The following is an 18,475-nucleotide window of genomic DNA, read 5'->3' as shown; positions in this document are numbered from 1 at the left end:
CTCAGCTTATCACCTTTGAAACCAAGCCCGCTGGCGATCACATTTTAGACACCTAAAGGGACAGGGAGGGCGTCAAGGGAAGGAGAAGGAATCCAAGGGCAACGTGCCCAGGAACGGAGGAAGAGGAGGACGCGGAAGCAGAGCACAGCACCGCCACAAGGCTAGCAGCCGCCGCCTGGCCCCGGAACCACCCGTCAGGCCGGCTGCCCTGTGAGGGCATTGCGGACCCCTCCAACGGAACGCTAACAGCCGCTGCGCGAGGGCAAACTTGCCCCGAGCACGAGGGCGGAGGCGGCAGAAGGAAGGCGCCGCTGCATTGGTCAGCCGGACTGCTACACCGCCAGCACCAGCCAATAGGATGCCTCCTCTCATTCACCCCACGGAGAACCCAGCTGCATCCCACCGGCCGTTAACGGTCGCCTAGGCACAAGCAGCACGTGCCCCCGCGGCCGCGACCGCGCCCCCTCCGCCCTTCCGCCTGTTTTAACCCCCGGGAGACGCCGTAGCTCTGGCTTCGCGGGGCGGGCGGTGTGGGCGGAAGTGACGCTGAGGCAGCCGCGGGATTCAAACTCCTTTCGGTGGCGCCGGGCGATGAGTGTCTGGGCGGGCCGGGAGCTGCTGGCGGGCCGCTGGCGCCGCGGGCACGGCGACGGCCCCGGCCCCGGGAGGGGCGAACGGGACGGTGCGGCGCCGAGGAAGCCCCCGGAGGAGGCGGTCGCCGCGCGGGGCCCACTGGCAGCCCCGGAGAGAAGCAGCCTGCTGCAGGTGAGGGCTCGCCTCTGGCTCGGCGCCTTGCTCCGCCGGTACCGCCTGTCCTCAGGTGTCTTCCAGCGGCGGCTGGGTTAACGCGGTCGTAGGTCAGCCGGCCGGGCACGGGAACGCTGAGCCGTGAGGTCCCGGTGTGCTACGTGCAGCAGGCAGTAAGGGTGCTCCCGGGAGTGCTGAGCGCTTACTTGAGTCAGGCTCCCATATTTCCACTCGGCTGCAGGTGAGTAAAATTGTAACCGTGTCCCCGGGTGGTTCCATTGCATCCACTGAGCAGGAGATGGGGGTACTGCAGCTTCCACACCTCCTGGTGCATCAAAGGTAAGCCTGTGGCTGCAGAGAAATGGGTTAGACTTCCAACGTGATGGTATCAGGCTTTCCAGGATAACTAAACTTTAAATGGAGTCTTTCAAAGGATGTAACAGACTAGGCACGATATTTATAGGCTACCTTCTTTCACAACATGCACCTCAACAGGCATTTTTAGATAGCATGTGGTGTCAGTGTTTTAGTTCTAGTGAACACTGTGTGTTGTCTTCAACTCCCTAAATGAGGTCCTGTAAAATAAAATATCACCAACTTTTACTTTTAACTAGAGGTTCTTGTACTGCTTGCGTTTTCAAGTCCATATACTGTAGTGATTCACATTCATATACAAAACTACTAAGTCTGTGAAATTTGGTTTTCTGCATTATTTCCTTGTTTCATCTGCTGTAGACTGTCTTACCATCATCTGAAATATTTCAGGTGATCATTGTAGCACTTTCTGTTTTACTAAAAAGTAACATTCTAAGCTGACTAAATGTGAAGAGAAGCTTTCAAAGTGACTATTTTAAGCTGTTGTAAACTTGCTAATTCTATTGTTGTATGCAGACACTTACTCATTTGTGCCGCTTCTTTGTGTTTCATTTAGAAAATATTTTCTCTTGAAAAAGAAAAACAAAAGCACAACCATCTTCTTGGAGAGAAGGACAAGGAAATTCAAAACCTAAAAGACAAGCTTAAGTCCAAGAACAAGAACAGTGAAGTCTCCTCATTACAAAGTCAACTAGAAGAAAAAACAAAGGAAGCAGAAAGGAGAGAACAGTTACTTAGTTCTCTATCAGAAGAAATGAACCGGTTAAAGTGTAATTTATCCACTGTTACTGCAAAATGTTCTGAGCTTGAAAACAAAGCCAGTAATTCTCAGGTATCCCAGGTAAGCACTGAAAAATAGTGAAACTGTTTACAGGTTGGGGTTGGAGCTTGCATCTGCTAAGCACCAGTGCCTGTTATAAAATGGGATGAGTCTTTACTCTTATTACAAATCTTCATAAAAGATTGCAGCATGCAACATGATGAGGAATCTAGACTGAACACTAAACAAGCAGTCAGGGGGTACACCTTCAGGTAAAACAGCTGAGAATTCTGTACTGGCAGGTCCCTTCTTCAAGCTGCTGTGCATGTGGGTATGGCAAGTGGTATGACATGAAATGGCCCACAGTTGCTTAAGCAGATATGTGCCCTTCTTGAATACATATGCTCAATGGTTAAGCAGACTGAGATGGCATCAGTAATAGTGATGGGGCCTTAAAAGAACACTAAACTCATCACCTAATTAATTCATGCTCAGTGATGACAATACTTCTCCCTGCTGTTATGAATCCTCATTTGTTTCTTGGTTAAAACTGTCTGCAATTTACATGGCATAATATGTGGGAAATCACAGAATCACAGAATCACAGAATTTTTCTAGGTTGGAAGAGACCTCAAGGTCATCGAGTCCAACCTCCAACCTAACGCTAACAGCCCTCCACTAAACCATATCCCTAAGCTCTACATCTAAACGTCTTTTGAAGACTTCCAGGGATGGTGACTCCACCACTTCCCTGGGCAGCCTGTTCCAATGCCTCACAACCCTTTCAGTGAAGAAGTTCTTCCTAACATCTGACCTAAAACTCCCCTGGCTCAACTTAAGCCCATTCCCCCTCGTCCTGTCACCAGGCATGTGGGAGAACAGACCAACCCCCACCTCGCTACAGCCTCCCTTGAGGTACCTAAAAAGAGCGATAAGGTCACCCCAGAGCCTCCTCTTCTCCAGGCTGAACAAGCCCAGCTCCCTCAGCCGCTCCTCGTAGGACTTGTTCTCCAGGCCCCTCACCAGCTTCGTCGCCCTTCTCTGCACCCGCTCAAGCACCTCGATGTCCTTCTTGTAGCGAGGGGCCCAAAACTGAACACAGTACTTGAGGTGCGGCCTCACCAGAGCTGAGTACAGGGGGACGATCACCTCCCTAGCCCTGCTGGTCACACTGTTCCTGATACAAGCCAGGATGCCGTTGGCCTTCTTGGCCACCTGAGCACACTGCTGGCTCATATTCAGCCGACTATCCACCATCACTCCCAGGTCCTTCTCTGCCTGGCAGCTCTCCAACCATTCCTCTCCCAGCCTGTAGCTCTGCTTGGGGTTATTGCGCCCCAGGTGCAGGACCCGGCACTTGGCCTTGTTGAACTTCATGCAGTTGACCTCAGCCCATCGGTGCAGCCTATCCAGATCCTCCTGCAGAGCTTTCCTACCCTCAAGCAGATCGACACACGCACCTAACTTGGTGTCATCTGCGAACTTACTGAGGGTGCACTCGATGCCCTCGTCCAGATCATCGATGAAGATATTAAAGAGGACCGGCCCCAGCAGCGAGCCCTGGGGGACGCCACTAGTGACTGGCCTCCAACTGGACTTGGCTCCATTCACCACAACTCTTTGGGCCCGGCTATCCAGCCAGTTTCTAACCCAGCGAAGCGTGTGCCAGTCCAAGCCAAGAGCAGCCAGTTTCTTGAGGAGAATGCTGTGGGAGACGGTGTCAAAAGCCTTGCTGAAGTCAAGGTAGACCACATCCACAGCCTTTCCCTCGTCCACCCAGCGCGTCACTCTGTCATAGAAGGAGATCAGGTTCGTCAGGCATGACCTGCCTTTCATAAAGCCATGCTGACTGGGCCTGATCGCCTGCTTCCCCTGCAAGTGCTGCATGATGACTCTCAGGAGGATCTGCTCCATGAGCTTTCCTGGCACTGAGGTCAAACTGACAGGCCTGTAGTTTCCCGGGTCTGCCCTCCAGCCCTTCTTGTAGATGGGCGTCACGTTTGCTAGCCGCCAGTCGATTGGAACCTCCCCTGATAGCCAGGACTGTTGATAAATGATGGATAGAAATGCTTCAATGTAACAAGGTAGGAGAGGAATAGTGAGTTGTTGACTTCATTTAAAATGCTAAATAGCTATGGTGTCAGGTACTTGGCTGCTTTTACAGGTGCATTTAGTTTTCTACAGTTGCTTATTCACCCCTGCCTGTTCTAATGCTCAGTGGGAAATGCAGTACCTCCGTAGGGAACATGGAAACTGCTGCTTTACAGGAGGTGCAGCTAAGTTCTTTCCAGTTTTAACCTATAGATGGTGCTAGTTACCCAAACTACATAATGAAATTGAGTAATTTCTAGAAATTCAGCTTTAGTTGATAATACTGCATTATTCAATGTGATGCAAATATGGATCTTGGGAAATATTACTACAAATGTAATGTGCTTACTTCCAATTTCAAGGGGCTTTGAACCTTGTTAGACAAAATTAATGTCTTTTTATGCTATCTTTGTCAATGGACTTATCTTTCTAGTACTCACTACAGGAGTTTTTCGTCTAAACCATAACAATATCAGAACTGAATCTCTGAATATGAAATTAAAAGCCTCTTGGTTCACTCGAGAATATCAAGTTCCTTTCTGTATGGACATTCCTTATTGCATTTAGCATAGTAAGCTGCAGGTAGTTGAACTTCAGTAGCAATACAGTATAATATTCTGACTCTGCAGAAAGGTTTAGAGGTGTGCCAGAATAATAGGTCATAAAAAGCAAACAAGGGCAAAGAATCCTGTAGTCTACAGAATCCTTCCTGGCATTGAATGATGAAGACCACCACTTGCTATCTGTACCAAGTCTGCAGCACTGATGTGAGAAATACCAAGTGGTCTGCTAGTTGGAGGAGGTGTATTTTTCTTTCAATCTGACGTATAAAATATGAGGATTAAAGAGTGTAATTATAACCTACCTGTTAGACAAGGTTTCTTTTTGGTTACGTTAGAAATTGGGCTCTTTCTCTACCTTTAGAGTAGCTTCCTTGCTGTCACAGTGATAAACAGAAAGAAGCCTGAAGGTAGCAAGATATACTGGACAGTTATAAATTGGATTCTCATTACCAAAGTATGTTTAATTAAAAATTATATTATTTTTTACTCATGTATCATTGAAGGACAACAAAACTTCACTGACTTTTTCACTGAATGCTTTGGGGAACTTGAAAGTGAGTTCAGCAATGTTCCTTAAAACTGCTAGGGGGCATACAAGCAGTGGGTATACTCTGAAGTAGAAACAACAGTTGTATGGCTATGAGGAAGTGGGGAAGTTTTCATTGATACAGAGTTCTAGTATTTACAGAAATAAGTATCTGAGCAATTGTTGTGGATCTAAATCCTATTAGAAAGCACTGAACTTTAATAACTGCATTCAAAATGCAAGATCTCTTATTTTTCCAGCTGTAAAACTGGTTCTAGCTCACTCTAAAACAGAAAAACTTTGGGGAAAAAGGTAGCTTGGATTTAGGTAGTAACCTACATTTGTTATTAAAGTTCCCTCTGCCTTACCTAACTTCAAAAAACTTTCTATTGAGTAGTGAATAAACATCCTCGCATGGTTTCCCAGTTAATCATAATTCTATGGTAATCACAACGAAGTTGTTGAGCTCTCTAGCTTAGCCCAGTGACTCCTATAGGTCTGCTTTATTGTCAAACTGGTATTCTGAGGATATGAAAATAGAACAAACACATTTTGTTTTATTTAAATAAAACCCTATATATCAAAATTTATCGAAAGCTCTCCTATACCTTTCAATTCTCCCAAGACAGAAGTTCAGTGAAATATAGTCTTAGAATATATTTTAATGTAACTGAGCTTTAGGATTATTGAATAAACAAAATTTAAATCTGTCCCATATTTTCCAGTAGATATTTAAAAAAAAAAATCTATTAAGTGGTTTCCTCCATAACTTAGATCCTTCTAAACAGACTATGAAGATCTCTAAATGCAAGTGTCAGATGCATGAATCTTTTAAATTTTAAAGTATACTTATTTGTTTATGGTCTTAATAGTTACATAGAACTAGTTTTACTGTTTCATTCTTCTATTTTAAACAATGCTAACTGATTATTCTTTGTTTGCAGGAAGCTGTAACAAACAGCACTGGATCATCAACTAATCTTAGTGAAGTAGAGAAACAACTGAAAGATGTAAGCTTTCTGTACAACACACCAAGGATAAATCACATTAAAATCTATAAGAATGGGAACTATTACCATGTTTTTGGTAGACTGGGACCTCAGAGTTTGTTTTCCTCTAAAATACTGTAACAAATTATTTTGTGAGAAAGCAATCAAATAATGAAGGGCTTGTGAAAGACATTTCTATAATATTGCAAATCTGAATCTATAATTGTTGAAAACAGTCCTTGGAACAACAGAACATAGTGGCTGCTGACAGAACAGAAATCCCAAGGCACGCGGTCTGTCAACAGAACTGATGTTGTCTGGGATAGTGTAAGGTTAGATTTTAAGCCTCCTGAGGTCCCTTTGAACCTCAGTAATTCTATGATCTAATGAGATATAAAATCTATGTACTTGTTCTTAGAAATTTTAAGTTGTAGTTATACAGTTTTAGTTACATATAAAGTAATAGATCCTGATGATGAAATAGAAAATGAAAGGATAATTCTTCATTATCTGGGGCGTGTTTCATGCAAGTGTTTAGTTCCAAGTCATTTCCCTATTCCTGCAAATATGCCGGTCAGAATTTAATATTGCTGCAATTTAACTTATGCTCAATGACCCACATCAAGATGTTTTTTTTATCATACAGAGATAACTACAGTTTACAGAGGAATTAACTAACTTTTATTTAAACAAATGTATAACACTTACATTTTTAAAGAAATGAAACTAACACATTAAATCTGATAAAAACAGAAAAGCCTCTAATAGTTTCTTCTGTTCCCTTCCATGAAGGCTCTTGAGAAGAACCAACAATGGCTACTGTATGACCAGCAACGTGAAGCATATGTCAGGGGACTGCTTGGAAGGATCTTTGAACTTGAACAGAGGTCAGAAATAGTTAGCCAGCAACAACCAAAAGAATCTAATACAGAAGGTATTGATTTTTTCCATGATTGACTCAAACCACAGTTTTCTATAGAGTACATTTTCCATGAACTATAGCATATGATGGACTCTTTTCACAATATTTTGCTTTCTTAATGTAAAATTTAAAATTTTGTGCTTTATCTAGCTGTTACTTGATCAATATTTCTTCTTCCTATCTACTTCACCAAATGTTTTTCTAAAGCCTTGACAGTCTATTGGCCACCTTTCTGTTTGCAGAAAGTGTTGAGGTAAATATACGTATATACCAGCCTTCAAAGTACACTCTCAGCCTACATAAAGGAAACATTAAGAATTTACTGGCTAGGTGTGGATCAGTCTCTTTTCAAAATAAATATTGTAAAAGTGACTCAAGACTGGCACGTTCTTTATCCATCTGAGAAGTTCTTACATGGCATGAAGACCTGTGATTGATTTTTGGCACTTATCCAAAACAATGCTTTGCAATATGGATATGGTAATCTCTAGCTTGCTTTTATGTGATGCAGTTCCTTATTAGCACCATCTCAGTACCATGCATTCAGATTGACCTGTCATGCTTGACCAGCAAGTGGAATAAAATTAAAATCTTGAGCAGAAGAGCCAGAAGTTTACTTCCCTTTCTTATCAAACTAATCTCATATATGCTGCAACTGGTCTACAAGGTAAATTCTCTGAACAGAACTAGCCTCACCTACAGTAAGAGTATACTCACAGGTACTTGCTGCTTAGTAATTTGTTTGCAGTGGCTTGGTTTCTCTATTGGTGCTGTTATTCTTATGGAAAACAATAAAATGTCACCTTAACCTTTAGTGCTGTTTTAGAAATCTGTTTTTCTAGTATTTTAGAAGGAGGAAGATTGAAGTAGCTCACCAGAAAAAGTTACTCAGTTACTGAGGTCAAAGCTTTCTCATCAGAGCAGCCAGGAAACATGGAGTAAGAGGATTAAAGTTCCTCTTCAAATAGACAGTAGTAGAGATCAAAGATGAAGGAAAATCTAATTTAACAAATTGAAAGTAGAAATGGCAACTTTTTTCCAAGGAAAACCTTGGTACCTCTCCGAAGACCTTGCTACCTTATAAAGGAATATTGTTAACAAAAAGCTAAGCCTTAGCTTATGTTTTCCTTAGCTTGAAAACATTCAAGCAGGAAAACTTTCCTAGTAAATTATACTTTGAAGTACATGAGGGAAGCCTTCAACAAGAGAAGTACCAAAGTCAAGAACTTCAGAGTGCCGTAAATCACCAAAGCCTTTTTAAGACAGCATTCCTTGTTCTGTTCTAGGTATACTTTGTATTGCTTCTGAGTTCTTGCAGATTGCCTCTTCCTTCTAGTTGATGAGCTTTTCTTGGGTGAACAAGCACTGACTTCTTGAACATCGGTTTAAGCAATAGTCACTAGCCAAGAAGCAGATGCCTTTGATCAAAAGTTCTATCCTAGTTTGCTTTAGTTGAAATTTAGAAATCAGTGATAGCATTTAATTTGAAGACAGTCTAACAGACAAATATTCTGTCTTTAGTCAATGACAGACCATTGGAACCCCAGGGTATCTCTGAAGTGAGAGTAATGCCAGAACCTTGCCTAACATGCCTAAATCTGGAAGTGAGATTTCAGTGCCTCAATATAATGCGTGAGGTTATATAAGAACTGTTTGTGGGATCATGCAGTCTGTGTAGTCAGGGCAAATGATGTAACATTACTTCCTTGACTGTTATAGCAGCTATAGCACAGTATGGCGTGTGAAAGTAGAGCTGCTCTTTTCCTATCTTGAGAGAAGATTTTTCTCCTTTAGAAGTATTGAAAGTAGTTTTAAGTCCAACTTGGTGATAATCTGAGCTGTGTAACAGCCTAAAATGTCAATTTATTGTCAATATGCTTTAAAATGCTATCAAGGATTTGGTGCTCTGATTTTTAAGTGATTTTTTTTCCCATGTTACTGTCTCTTTATTTGTCTCATTAAGGTCATCTACCAGAAGAAAAGCAAAAATATTATGACCAGCTGTTATTAACTGCTAAAAGTGATCTCGAGACTGAAAGACGCACTATAACCCAGCTGAGATGTGAACTTCATGAATTCAAAAATAAGTATGAAGAAACACAACGAGAAATAATGAGTTTAAATGACTTACTGCAGTCCCAACAGGCTGTTGAAATGAAAGCTCTAGAAAATGAAAACAAAATAAAAGGAGAAAAATTGCAGAGACTAAAGCAAGAAAATGAAAGTATTAAAGTACAGCTAAGAGAAGAAAAGGATAAGTCTGAAGAACTGCTATCTCAGGTAAGTGGATGGATTTGGAAATTGAAGATCATTAGCAAAGATTCAAGAGCTGAGAAGTCATACTCACTTGCTCTGGTAGCTGCTCTTTATATACATCTAGACTCATGTCCTTGTGGTTAAAACTGAGTTCTTTAATACTGATCTGGGTCACAATCCAAAGTTTTGTGAGATTTACTTGTTTAAAAATGTTCTAGTTCACTTATCTTAAGAGTCTTGTGGGGTGTAAGAGGAAGTGAGAATGCACTGTTGATTTTAATCTGGCTTCATCTTGAAGGCTATTGGTGAATGAGAACAGAAAAAGTAAAAATTCAAATTCATACAGGCCATTTTATCATGTGGTCTGAACTGGGATGTTGCTATTAGCTGTCAGCTGTAATTTCATATTTGCTGGGTAAGTAGCCATGTTCCCAGATAGTGTCCCCATCCAACAGTTGTAACATGCAGCAGGTTTTTTCATTCAGATGTGTTGCTGCAATAGGTTTTGGATATATTGTCACAGACAATAACTAAGCAAGCATATCAGACTACTGAGAAGAAATGGCCAGATAAGCAAGGGAAGGGAAGTTATCCCTGTTTTGGACAGCTATGGTAGAAACCACTGACAAGAGTTCTGGAACTTGTCACAAAACTCAAGAAGTTGCATGTGAGGCAGGCTGTTCATTATATCTGGGTTTCGCTGTTACCACATCTGTTTCTCTATCAGGTTCGAACTGTTTGTAGGGCTTGCCTGTCTCCCAGGGAGTAACTTCATGACTTCAAGTTAAACAGTTGTTCGTACATGTAGTTTTTGATTCTACCTTCAATTTTCCTGAGGCCCATGGTTTTTAACCCCTTTGGGTTAAGAGTTTTTCCATCAAAATAGGGAAAACAAGTGTATATTGTATGTTTGGATAAAAAAAATGATTATTTTGGAGTAGTAATGAGGACTTTGCTACCTTTCCTATGTGGACAACTACTGTAGTATCTTGAAACAAAGTACTCTTGTTAGCATCACCATGCCAACAAAAACTTTTTTTCTGGGCATGAAATCATGATTACCTACTGGTTGAAGAGAACCTGGATAGTTCTCCTTGAAGGTCTGCCCTCAGGGCATCCAAATATGATACACCTGCTACTTAGAGAAGTTTGCAGTCAATAGCATAAAACAACATAGAACTGAAATTTGAAATAAGAGGATATAACTTAATAGGCACCAAATTAGGTTAATGGTAGAACATCAGTTTAACTCCCTAAAGAGGCTTTTGCAGTTACTTAATCCATTATTGTTGAGTATTTTCTAACTTTCTCACTTAAATATAAGGATACATTGCTTAACTTTAAAAAAAAAAAAAAACAAAAAAAAACAAAAAACACATATGTTAGTTGAAACATGTATTTTGCGTATTTTTGTTAATCACTAGGAATTTTTTTGTTTAGCTATAGTATTAACCTACATTCTTCCCCCTCAGTGCAGTGATAACACTTCCCTGGGTTTTCCCCAAGGAAGTATTTAAACTGGGCTTGGCTGTTGCGTAACAGGCATGTTTTCTGCTCGTACTGGCATACAAAAATGTAGCTCCATTCCTCTCTAGACTAATTGTTTCAAGTTCGCTATCTATTGTATGTGGAAATTGCTTGTTACATGTTCTTCTGCCTTGTAGGTACAACTTCTTCGTAAATCATTGCTCAAACAGCAGGAGGAACACACTAGGATAGCTTTGTTGGAACAACAGGTACCCAATTACATGTTCAGATACTGGGTTGATTATTTAAGAACCTGATACTTAAATTGTTATATGCAGGAAGGCTTTCTAGACTAACTTTTCAAGTTTAAGAATAAGTGCAATATTGAAGTAATATTAGACCTAAATATGCAATTAGGGGTGATCCCTTAGTGCTTCTAAAAATTCTGACCCTTGTTGAAGGAAATCCCTAACCTTTTATAGGGGAGAGGCTGCTACAAAACCTGATGCTACTTTCCACGCAATTGCTTGTTCAAATAAATAGAAACTGTATAGCCTTAAATTAGGTATGGGAAACATGCTAAAACCATTCAGCTCACTGAAATCTGTAACATACTCTTGATAGTCATTGACATCTTTCATGTTACTGATTCTTTTCCCAACTACGTTCTTGCAGATCTAACTGATGTCCTTGGAGAAAGTTATATCATACTTGCCAAGCTTGGGTGTAGTGTTATTCATGTACTCTTTTCAAACTGCTATAAGAAAGATCCCTGAGTAGGAACTGGCATTTTTATTGAACATGTACTACATGCTCTTCCATGTAAAATCTTCAGTTTAAGACTGAGCTCAAATGCGCTCTAACCAAAGTTACCTTTGACTCCACCTCTACAGACCTTCCTAATTGGGCATGTATGAACTTTACTGAAATGAAAAGAACAAGTAATTTTATCCCACTTTAGGATATGATTGCTGAGTAAAACTTCAAATGGATAAAGGGGCCCTCACACATGCTTAACTCTGCCTTTAATTCTTTAATTTTCCTTGGGGATTGCCAGATCCAGATATGTACTACAGACTTTGAGAATGAAAAGCTAGACCGCCAGAACTTGCAGCATCAGTTAAACCAAGTCCTTAAGGAACTGCGCAAGGCCAGGGAGCAAATAACCCGGCTGGAACCTTTGGTATGTACTGGATAACTTGCAGGAAAACTCAGATATGTTGCATAAATGAACACTTCTTCACTTCAGAGTGCAGTTAATGTCAACAGATTTTGACTGCAGGTGTTTACATCTTTTAAATACATAGTCCTAAGGTGCAGAACCATATGGTAGCTAGCAAGCTATTGCTGTATTTTTCTACAGTGCCGCAGACAGCTTGTACTGCAGAAGGAGATATAGAAAGGAAGAGATATAGAATAGTCAAGAGTCCTCAGTAGCAATTTGTATTGCCATATGCAACAGACAAAACTACATACACAATAACAAAGCTGTAGCATGCTTCTACTGGAATTTGCTGCTAGTGGACAAGGCACTACCCTTAAATGTAGTTGAGTTCCTGCCCAACCCCCATTCTATACACCCACAATATAGAATGGGTGTGCCACAAGAAGTGGATCTGCCTACTTCCTAAAATGAAAAAGAATACTTGTACTGAGGGCAATGGTTTGCTACTTATATAAGCCCAAAGAAAGCCACCTAGATTTGACTATCTGATTCAACAAATTTATAAGGAAGGATTATATATCAAGCAAGTCACTGTGTAACCCTGACACAGGGTCTTGTAAGATTAGTCGTGACAGTTCTATTTAGCTATTACCTACAGTTCTGGATTTATTTAAATGAGATTCAGAACAGAAATCCAATGCCTCTGTCCTTCATTAGATCAGGTCTGAGGCTGCTGTGCTTCTTACAGAGAATATAAATGCAAAAGCTCCTAACCAGTTGCAGAGCAGAAGAATTCTTTTAACTCTGACAAACTGTTCTCCCTCTTAGTTGCATGCAACTTAGGATTCATTTGAGAAAGTACTTCTGAGATACTGATGATCTGGATGTGTTCTTGTCCCTGTGAGAGCCTCGCTAGCTAGGATTGTAGTTGCTGCTGCTGCCAGCAGAGGCCACTAGAAAACCTTTTGGCTGCCAGGAGCAGCAGCTGTTTAGCTGAAGTTCGTGCACAGCAAGGGGAAGCTGTAGTACTCTTTCCCTGTGTTAAGTTGGCTGGCTAACTGCCAAATGGAGAACCAGGTGACTGTCTCTTCCTGCTTGGAAACTGTCCATGGTGTCAGGTGGAGAAGAGGAAAACATGGAAGAGTTTGGGAAGGTAGCTAGGCAGAGGCAGTCAGCATCCCCTATAGAGGGGGTTGGGGTATTTCATTAAGGAGGCATAGTATGTATGAGTGCCTAGGAAGACTGTTGGGGAAGGGTTTGTTACAAAGGTGAAACAAATTTCCTTTATATAGGTACACCTATACATCATGTTGAATTCCCTGGTATGTGTATGGGCATATTTTTAGAAATTTCAAATGTAATCTAAAACAACTTCCAAAATAAATGCAGCTTAATTTTTGAACACTGCACTTTTTATTATTTTAATGTTGATATTAAGCCCGGAGTCCTGTTGTAACAAGGTTTATTTCCTTCACTCTTCCTTCCCCCCTCCCCCCCAAAAACAAATCCACAGCAATATGTAAACAAATGTATTATAAAATGGTTAAAATACCTGCTTTTTCTAAGAGTCATGCTCAACAGTTTCATATTTAGTGTACAGCAACTTTGCTTTTTTTATTAGGATGTATATGAAAGCTCTAAGAAGCCTAAAATGCTGTGTATTAGCAGTGATAATATGGGAGTCTGAGGCTTGCTGTCTCAGCTTTCACCATAGCTGCTTTTGTTATACCTTATGAACCAGTGGCAGGAATGGCATTTTATTCAGTGGTCCATAAAGAGGAAACTATTTCAAAATACGAATGTTGTGTTGGGTCTGTCTGAGCTGGAGTCACGTTTTCCCTGCAGCAGCCCACACAGGGCTGTGCTCTGCACTCGTAGCTGGAACAGCGCTGGTATCGCTCTAGTGTTGTCTATTACTGCACAGAGCTGGCACAGCATCAGGACTCCTTCCAAGCCCCCAAGAGCCAGCAGGCTGGGGGCGGACAAGTGATGGGGAGGGGACATGGCCAGGGCAGCTGACCTAAACCAACCAAAGCAATATTCCATAATGCCTGATGTCACACTCAACAATAAAAAGGGGGGCTCTCGTGGGGAAGGGGGCTGTTCCTCCTGAATAACCACTGTGTATTTTGAGGCCCTGCCTCTCAGGACATGGCCGAAAGGACGTGGCCGAACATCGCTTGTTGATGGGAAATAGAGAATTTTTTTCCCCTCTCTCTGTGCTTCCACACGGACTTACTGTTTCTTTTGTTTCTTTTTCTCACTATTCCCTTTCCCTTTAATTAAACCTTTCTCATCTCAGACCTCGAGTTCTGTGTTGTATTTTCTCCCCCTTCCTCTCTGAGGAGAGGGGGAGTGAGAGAGCAGTTGTGGTGGAGCTCAGCTGCCCACCTGAGTAAAACCACCACAAATGTGCACTAAATAGTGATATAATGTAAGTGATGTACTCTTATTTGTTTACTTAATCAGACATTGTGGAAAGTTTGCTTTAAATAGCCTGCAGAAAAGCTACCTGCAATCTAATTTAAATGCAGTGTTAAAATTATACAACAGGCCCATATTGCTCTGTGTTTTTAATGCAAGTAGCATAATTGCCTTTAGCCATCTTTAAAATTCAATCCTTAGTGCTGTAACATGCATAATTTGTGTGCCATTAAACATCTTTTTCCCTACATCTATTTGACTGGGACCCTCTGATGCATATTCCAATCCCTCACTAAAGATTCTCCTTTTCCAGAAACTCCAAGAATCTGGATGTGTGGAACCACAAGGAGACTTGCAAGCTGCTTTTGAAGAAAAGATGACAGTGTATGACAGAAGTCCTCCTCAGAAACATTCAAGTCTACTTGATGAAAGTTTTCTCGAGTGTCCCAGATGTAAAGTGCAATATCCAACAAGCCAGCATAGAGAATTACTAGCGCATATTGACTTCTGTACAGCTTAAGCTCCAAATGAACTTCCTATATTTGCTCTTTATATGCCACCAGTATACTATCTTGCAAAGGCAAAAGATTTTTGTAAAGCTCTTCTTTCAAGGTTGTAAAAAGGACTACTAGCATTTCAGTTCAAAAAAATTAGTAATTTATTTGGCCTCATATTTCACCTGACATTTGTGGAAACAGCTACTGCTTTCCTTGTTTCAGGTGGAAATATTCATAGAATTAGGAATATTTTCAAATAATAAACTACTGACATATTTTATTGCACTTTTAAAAATAAGTAAAATACAGCTATTGTGTCAGACATTAATACTTTGCGTATCCAGTTCTTGGCGGCTGAATCCTGACTGCTTGTAGCAAAAAAGACTTGGCTATAGTATGTGCACTACACACACACGTATGTAATGTGTCACATCTACATATACAAACTCAGGAAAGTCTGTGTTAACATGTCTTTGCTACTTTAGATTTATTTTGAAAACATTCTAAGTAGCATTTTTCTGAACCGCAGTTGGGGTGACCTGGAGTTCATACAAAAATGTTGACAATGTGCAAGCTCTTCTTATCATTCATCATTGGGTAAGCAACTTCTTAGCAACTGTGAATGTGATTGGTACTGAAAAAACCTTCCATCTCAGATGCTGTCAGAAACCAGTTTGGAAATTTTAGTATCCAAATAAGCTGAAGTGAACTTCAGTTTGCACTTCTGTATTTTACTGGTTCAAGTAGGAAAATGTCAGTTACTAAATTTGTTTTAGGTCTTCCATTTTAAAAATGCAGGTTTGAATAAAGTACTCCAGTGAATTTGGAGTGTTGCTATTTCATACCAGCACAGAAAATGCCTGTTATTGTTCAAGAGCTGTGTAAGTAATGCCGTGATCCGTACGCTTTAAATTTTGGTTAGTCTTGAAACAGTTGGGCAGGTGGACTAGATGATCTTTGAAGGTCCATTCTAACTGAACTACTCTCTTCCAAAACAAGCTGGCAATAACTTTTTGCAGTTAGTCAGCTTTTGTCAGTTTCTAATTATTTATTGATTTGCAATCACATTGCTTTCTTCTAGCATATACTGTAAACCTGGGTCTGTTGCTAGCACTTTCTTCCTTTAGTAAGGTTCAACAACTATTCCTTTCATGGGAATGATAAAAGTGAGGAAATCTTAAGGCACACTAGCTAAAGCATTTGCTGCTTTTACAATTTTATGGCTTGCTGAGGCCAGGAAATTACCTACACACAGCCAGACTCCAAGGTGTAACTTTCTCTGGTATACTGAATTGAATGGCTACCTGGTGTCAGTTTTTTCTATTACAATTTACTGTAAAATTTTGTGCCTCAAACCCGTAACATTCTCTCTACTCTTTAATGGTTAAATCTTTTACATATAAGTGTGTTTTCCAAGTTTTTTTTTCCAATTACTATTATGATATTATGTTGTTGATAAAGCCAGTGTTTGAGACAGATATTGTATTGTCACTTCAATTTTAGTGGCTGTCTCAGGCTAATCTTTGTCTTTGACAATTTGGCCAGAAAACCTGCTGCTGCTATTTAGGGAAGATGTGATGAACGAACGAGTGAAGTAAATTATGCTTTGGAATCATAAGGTTTTGCTATGATGGAAATTCCCTTAATTTCATGTTCTCCTAAATACCTTTTAAATGCAGGATAATAACGGCACTTTTCATTCCAGCCTTTGACTTTAATCTCTTATTAAACTACTTTTGGAAGTTTAAGTTGTCTTTTAGCAGTACATTAATCAGCTAGTATTCTATTCTCAGTTGTATACTCAGCATGGCTTCTGCAAGGAGAAATTCTGATCTTTTATGTATTATAGATGAAATAAGTTTGCCTGCCACAGGTCAGCAGTCTTCTCTGAAGTAATTCTGAGGCTTTTTTAAATTAGCCTAAAACACTTGCTCATTAGAAGCTGGTACTGTAGAGGAGGACTGAAAGGTAGCAGCTCATTAGGTGGTCAGTTATTTAATATGAGAGTGAGTACATTCAGATGAAGTTGATAAATTAATATCCTTTAAAATATTTTGTGTTCTTCTGAACTCTCACAACATGTTTAGATGTAACTAAGCACAAAAAAATGTATTGATAAAATTATGTACCACCAGTGTTGTGTATGTTAAAAACTAGTAAAATGACAGTCTCCAGTGTCAAAAGTCCTACTTTGAAGGCACAACCACAAATATGTAATCATTTACGGGATTACAACCAACTACAGAATGGTAGTCAGACTCTTTCATAAAGCATGTAGGTGATATCACTGCCTCTTTTTTTGACCCTGTTCTTTTTTCTTACATTAAGTTAATCAACGTATATTGAACCATTCTACTACCTCCTCATTATTTAAGTGCTTGTGCAACTTCATCTCGTACTCTTGTTTTTGATAAAAATAAAAAATAAAAAAAAAAATAAAACCTTTCACACAGGTATTTGCCAATGACTGCTCTACTGATGTTTAGGCAAGCTATATAATAAACCACTTCAACTACACAAATAGAAAGTGGCAGGGAAGCCATAGTGCCTGTTAACGTTGTAAAAGCATTATGCTGAAAAGCACAAATATTTAAAGACAACTATTCGTCACTGCTTGGCAGATAACACTAATGTGAATGGTACAGTGTCTTCAAAGCAATTAGGGGAAATATTGCTCTCATGATATATCTATGGACCAAAGCAGATGTAGGTGAGCGATTACAAGCAAGGAAAAGGTAGCAGTACAGGAGTTTTAGGCACTTCCATTTTAATCTGCTAATCAATATAGTTTTCACATCTTGTAATGTGATTGAGCTGTTAAGACTACAGTGACAGCTGTGCCTATAGTTTTATCTTAATTATAATCAATTATCATACAAAAAGATACAATAAGAGATTAACACTATTGTAATACAAGCTATTTTACATAGTTTGGGACTACACAACTCAGAATACTACTTGTAGTAGTTCTAAATCTTTTCTCTAATTTGAAAAATATAGAATTAAGTAGCCAAGTGGATCTATTCCCTGAAGTAAGGGAATGTAAGGATGATCCTGTTGAAAGTCTGTGTGTTAAAAACTTGGAAATGTTGTTGCTTTGAGGGTCTGTTTGGGGTATTTTCAAGGCACCTGTCAAGGCAAAGCATATGTCTACCAGTGAAGGACAGTGCAGGACATCCCTGAAGTCATCCATGCAGCTATGTTGTATGCTATGATGGTTGAGGATTCTGGAGTAGGTGGGATTTTAAAAGACTGGGAAGAAAATAAAGAAAAGCATGATGCCAAACAAGGAAGAAGAAAAGAAGTCAAGGAGTTTTAGACCAAATCAAACTAACAAGAAGAAGAAAGACTATCATAGAGCTGGCAGTACAAATCTCATCATGTGTTCTCCATTTCCTTACTGACCAAGTGCTATGGATCAGGAAAAAAGCAAAAGATGTGCTAACATGGACCTTCTGTTTCAAATGCCAGTTTCTTAAAAATGCAGAGAAATACAATTATTTCTATCTTATGCCATGGATGGCACAAGTGACTGAAAAGCTGATACGTAATTAAGTATCAATAATTCACAGCTACTAGAACATAAGTGCAGCTAAAGTTGTCTTAATTCTGACTGACATAGTCAGAACGCATTGTCTCTGCCAAGCAGCCTCAAGTGGATTCCTTGTGTAAGGACAGCGGGTGCATCTATGG

The 18,475-nt window shown here is 40.2% G+C and overlaps 2 protein-coding genes across 2 annotated transcripts in view; one reads left to right on the top strand and one right to left on the bottom strand.

Moving 5' to 3' along the window:
* MYOF (myoferlin) overlaps positions 1–220 on the bottom strand; it is a gene marked incomplete at its 5' end in the record, with an annotated part of 70,336 nt that extends 70,116 nt beyond the window's left edge. The window contains one exon of the mRNA XM_084290195.1: positions 152–220. Within this exon, the coding sequence (XP_084146321.1) occupies positions 152–220 (69 nt within the window). The remainder of the gene's footprint in view (positions 1–151) is intronic.
* Positions 221–591: 371 nt separating this feature from the next.
* CEP55 (centrosomal protein 55) lies at positions 592–14,805 on the top strand (the record flags this gene model as incomplete). Its single annotated transcript, XM_084290194.1, has 8 exons — positions 592–765; positions 1,679–1,963; positions 6,007–6,072; positions 6,844–6,985; positions 8,937–9,253; positions 10,894–10,965; positions 11,754–11,879; positions 14,599–14,805. The coding sequence occupies 8 exons, from the start codon at positions 592–594 to the stop codon at positions 14,803–14,805; spliced, it is 1,389 nt and encodes a 462-aa protein (XP_084146320.1).
* Between the last annotated feature and the right edge of the window lie 3,670 nt (positions 14,806–18,475).

Source organism: Netta rufina (assembly GCF_964035555.1).
Source record: "Netta rufina genome assembly, chromosome: 7".
NCBI lineage: Eukaryota > Metazoa > Chordata > Aves > Anseriformes > Anatidae > Netta > Netta rufina.
Note: the sequence above shows the minus strand (reverse complement) of the source record. Positions and strands in the feature narration are given on the sequence as shown.